Source organism: Haliotis rubra, unplaced genomic scaffold, assembly GCF_003918875.1.
Source record: "Haliotis rubra isolate DU_JTF1 unplaced genomic scaffold, ASM391887v1 Scf549, whole genome shotgun sequence".
Lineage (NCBI taxonomy): Eukaryota > Metazoa > Mollusca > Gastropoda > Lepetellida > Haliotidae > Haliotis > Haliotis rubra.
Window position 1 is genome coordinate 432603 of NW_025767245.1, and position 4819 is coordinate 437421.

At 41.3% G+C, this 4819-nt stretch overlaps 1 protein-coding gene across 1 annotated transcript; it reads right to left on the minus strand.

The window, feature by feature from the left end:
* Positions 1-455: 455 nt before the first annotated feature.
* LOC124253660 lies at positions 456-4752 on the minus strand. The gene is made up of 5 exons (XM_046687473.1): positions 4618-4752; positions 4056-4222; positions 2975-3058; positions 1288-1414; positions 456-649 (listed from the first exon to the last, which is right to left on the minus strand). Exons 1-5 carry the CDS (start codon positions 4724-4726, stop codon positions 567-569), a joined length of 570 nt encoding a protein of 189 aa, XP_046543429.1. The 5' UTR covers positions 4727-4752; the 3' UTR covers positions 456-566.
* Positions 4753-4819: the final 67 nt, after the last annotated feature.

Here is a 4819-nt window from a genome sequence, read left to right on the forward strand (position 1 = left end):
CATGTAGACATCTATATGTGAGTGGTAGTACTTTGGTTGCCTATTCAAGCCAGGATAGAATTCAATGTAGTCTTTAGAACTGGCTGTATGTGGGAGAACTTGTGTAAGAGTCACTATGCGTGCTGCAGTGTTTTGTAGGCGTTGAAGTCTTGAAATGGATTCTTGTGATATTCCAGACAATAAACTATTGCAGTAGCCTAGCCTAGAAAATATGAGGAATCGGACCAAGGGTGCTGGAACATGCTTGGTTATCAGGTGTGATAGCACCGATATTCCTGAACATTGGAATACGGTGACATGCATCAACCAAGTCCGTGAGTCTTACCACCTGTTATTGAGTGCATGATGCACAATGAAATTTGCTGGGTATTCCAATACAAATATGGAAACACATACCGGGTACTGTATATCTCCTGAAAAACTTTATTCCCTGACAAGCAGTGACAACAAACAAGACCTTCATAGATTTGTTTACTAGTAACAACTACATATATACACATCTCTGGGTTCACTCACACACATACAAATGCATACTCTGCTGAAGTCTGTTATGAACTGGACTTGGTCTATTTGTTATGCCGACGAAGTGGGTCGAACAGCCTGGGGTCATTCAGATAATGAGGGTCTTTATTCATGTAGGCCATATAACCTGAAAACAATACATATTTATGAATATCTAAAGGATATCACAAAGTACTGCAGTTTGCGTGATGCAGCAATTCTAGTGTTCCAGCTGTGACTTTTCTCACATGTTTCCTCGATCCTTCAGATTCAGTTTGGTTATCCACAACTCTATCCACTGATCTCGTTTCCAAACAAACACCCCATTATTATCACAAAGTTTAAGCACCCATTACAAATGAACCACCAGTACGAACATCCCTTTTTGATCACCCTTGACACATTTGTCAACATCTAGTTCAAAGTAGATTCTTACAAGTCTTTATCAAGGTTGGCAGGGAAAATGGTAGTTGAACATGTTTTTCTGTTTTTACAGAATTTTCAAATTTTGCCTTTGAATTGAACTTTGCATTTCTGAAAACTGAAACATTGTAATGAAATTTGGTATTCGAAAAAATACAAATTATAGGTTACAATGTTTTGACCATTATTCTAAATTCTAATTTTATGGTATTTACATGTCAAAGCTAACATGCCATAACAAGTTCAAAGCGACATTAAATGAAACACTAAGTGTAGTCACCTATGTTTACATATTTCAATATCCCTATCAAAAGTCTTGTAGGATATCTTCACATCAGTATTTATGATCTGGTATTGACTTACCCAGCACTCGAGCCCGTTTGATAAGTTTGGCCACCCGTTTCTGCATGGGAATGCACAGCTGTGTAATATGGCGGCCATATATTCGTCCCGTGAAAGGTGATACAAACTGACTCAAGAGACGCACATTCTGAAACATAAAGACACCTTTTCAATTATCACAAAGTAATAGAATCAAATATTTCATAAAGATTAAATACTGAAAATGTGAATCAATTAACCAGATCTGATGTGCTGTAAGTAAATTATTCCCTATATCATATATGCATAATGTGATAAAAGGTGCTGGTGAAAACAGGATGGGGCACTGCATTATCAGGAACAGACATGAGACGACTCTCCTGTCGACATTCAGGTGTATCAACCTTTTCAAGGTATGTCATTAACCCTTCAACAAAGAAAGGGTCATCTACATTGGATGAGGTGAGGTGAAATAGGGTTTAACGCCATGCTTGAGAATATTTCGCTCACATGACGTGCATGCATGTGTATCACTGTATGTGTATGTGCGGCTGCTTGTACTAGCCCAGACTTAAGCTGGTTTTTTATAGTGCTAGCCCACTGAGATACCATGCCGCAGTGAAGCATGAATACCCCACTCAGACACATTATACTGACTCCGAGCCGACCAGTCCTTGTTGTACCCATTAATGCCAAACGCCAGGCAGGGACCAACAAGTACCATATTTTAACGTCTTTTGGTATGACGCAGTCGAGGATCGAACCCGAGACCTTCCGTTCTCCGGGCGGACGCTCTAAGCACTACACCACGGAGGCGGTCATCTACATTAGGATGGTACAGGCAGCGGTGCACCAGGGTACACTATGTGTTATCTTGGGCAACATGGCCAAGTTTTTCCAAATATTTATGGTTACCTTAAAACATTTTAGTAACTTATTACACCATACCTTCCAATCCAAATCTATATCCTTCTCACACAGCAGACATTTTCTAAAGTTCTTTTCAAAAGGGTCTGGCATCCGATGCAGAGGCTGAAAAATGACAAGTTCACATCATTTTCCATTCTACTGTCCTGAGATTAGATGAACTTGCAAATGAATGAGTGAAAAAAAGTTTGAGTTGAGTTCAAAGACACCTACCTGGGTAAAAAAAATTATGTTGTTCATGGGTCTATGTGAAGCATTTCTTGGACATTTACACTCATGAAAGGCACAGGTATGGTGTTGACAAACTTAGAAACGTGTGAGGTGAGGTGAAATAGGGTTTAACGCCATGCTTGAGAATATTTCGCTCACATGACGCGTGCATGCGCGTACACTGTATGTGTATGTGCGGCTGCTTGTACTAGCCCAGACTTAAGCTGGTTTTATAGTGCTAGCCCACTGAGATACCATGCCGCAGTGAAGCATGAATACCCCACTCAGACACATTATACTGACTCGAAGTTGACCAGTCCTTGTTGTACCCATTAATGCCGAACGCCAGGCAGGGACCAACAAGTACCATATTTTAACGCCTTTTGTATGACGAGTCGAGGATCGAACCCGAGACCTTCCGTTCTCCGGGCGGACGCTCTAAGCACTACACCACGGAGGCGGTCATCTACATTAGGATGGTACAGGCAGCGGTGCACCAGGGTACACTATGTGTTATCTTGGGCAACATGGCCAAGTTTTTCCAAATATTTATGGTTACCTTAAAACATTTTAGTAACTTATTACACCATACCTTCCAATCCAAATCTATATCCTTCTCACACAGCAGACATTTTCTAAAGTTCTTTTCAAAAGGGTCTGGCATCCGATGCAGAGGCTGAAAAATGACAAGTTCACATCATTTTCCATTCTACTGTCCTGAGATTAGATGAACTTGCAAATGAATGAGTGAAAAAAAGTTTGAGTTGAGTTCAAAGACACCTACCTGGGTAAAAAAAATTATGTTGTTCATGGGTCTATGTGAAGCATTTCTTGGACATTTACACTCATGAAAGGCACAGGTATGGTGTTGACAAACTTAGAAACGTAACTGGTGGAAACTGTGAGTTGAGCCCACAATCCCAGGTTTCAAGCATGAAGTTACCTGAATGCAGGTAAACTGTTATCGTCGACATTCATGTATCATAATGATCATGTCATATTTTTCTTAATGCTCATCAATACAACTGTAAGTGAGGTGAGGTGAAATTTGGTTTAACGTCGTGCTTGAGAATATTTCGCTCATATGACGATGTGCATGCGTGTACATGTGTATGTGCGGCTGCTTGTACTAGCCCAGACTGAAGCTGGTTTTATAGTGCTAGCCCACTGAGATACCATGCCGCAGTGAAGCATGAATACCCCACTCAGACACATTATACTGACTCCGAGCCGACCAGTCCTTGTTGTACCCATTAATGCCGAGCGCCAGGAAGGGACCAACAAGTACCATATTTTAACGTCTTTTGGTATGACGCGGTCGAGGATCGAACCCCCGACCATCCGCTCTCCGGCCGGACGCTCTAACCACTACATCACGGAGGCGGTCACAACTGTAAGTAAAGTTCAAACATTTTGATGAGAGTGAGGGTATGGTTTACACCACATAGAGCAACATACCAACTTCCAGTCATATCACTTCCACATCATTATGACTGCCTCTGCAAATTGTACTCATCTTGGGAACTAACTGTCAAATAAAATGTCCTAATCTGCTCAAAGATGGCAGAAAAAAATCATTTTGTCTTTTCATGTACAATAAACTCATCTCTGTTAAGCTGTAAAACTCAGAACACTAAACTGTTAAAGCATGCTAAGTAACGTATAAGTCAAACCATGTCATTTTCAACTTGTTCACTGAGCTGCTTGACAAGCTGTGGATTGAACTGCTGGACGTATTTGAGACTTGGATCTTTCTTTTCTTCAGTCACAGTGGCCTTCTGTTTTGATGCGGCAGTAGGTTGCTGGCTTTGTGCACAGAACAGTCGTGAAAATATCACACCTAAGCAAAGAGAATGATTTTTATTGAAAAGCATGTACAATGTGAATGACACCCCCTAGTTTATTTATGTGTACCCCTACCTCCCAAGAACAAAATGGGTGGAATCATCATCACGCCCCCACCCTCAGCCATAAATTATGAACGGCCCCTTAATATTGTCCACCGTCTGCTATATAAATATTAGCAATATTCTTGCGGTGCCATTCCATCCATTGCGGTTGTCTACCCGATCCCGTTAGTCGCCTCTCATGACAAGCATGGATTGCTGCAGACCAAGGGGGTGAAAGCAAGCATCTGTCAAAGCCTGACTATAACCAATGTTAATGACTTGCTGACACGGCATCACGATTTCATATATAATTGCACGATACGAAGATCGGAACCAACATCCTCACCTTGGACATTTTGTGTATGAGATAAATTTGTGAAGCCCCCTAACTTGAGAACACGATGTACTTTCAACGGCACGCTCATGGTTTGTCTTGAGGCCATGTGCGCGGCCATGACACTGTCACGCGGTAAATATAATTGAACCAAATTAAACTTGCTCGATATCTACAGTATTTCATAAATGACCTCCCGCAAACCACAGAGCGA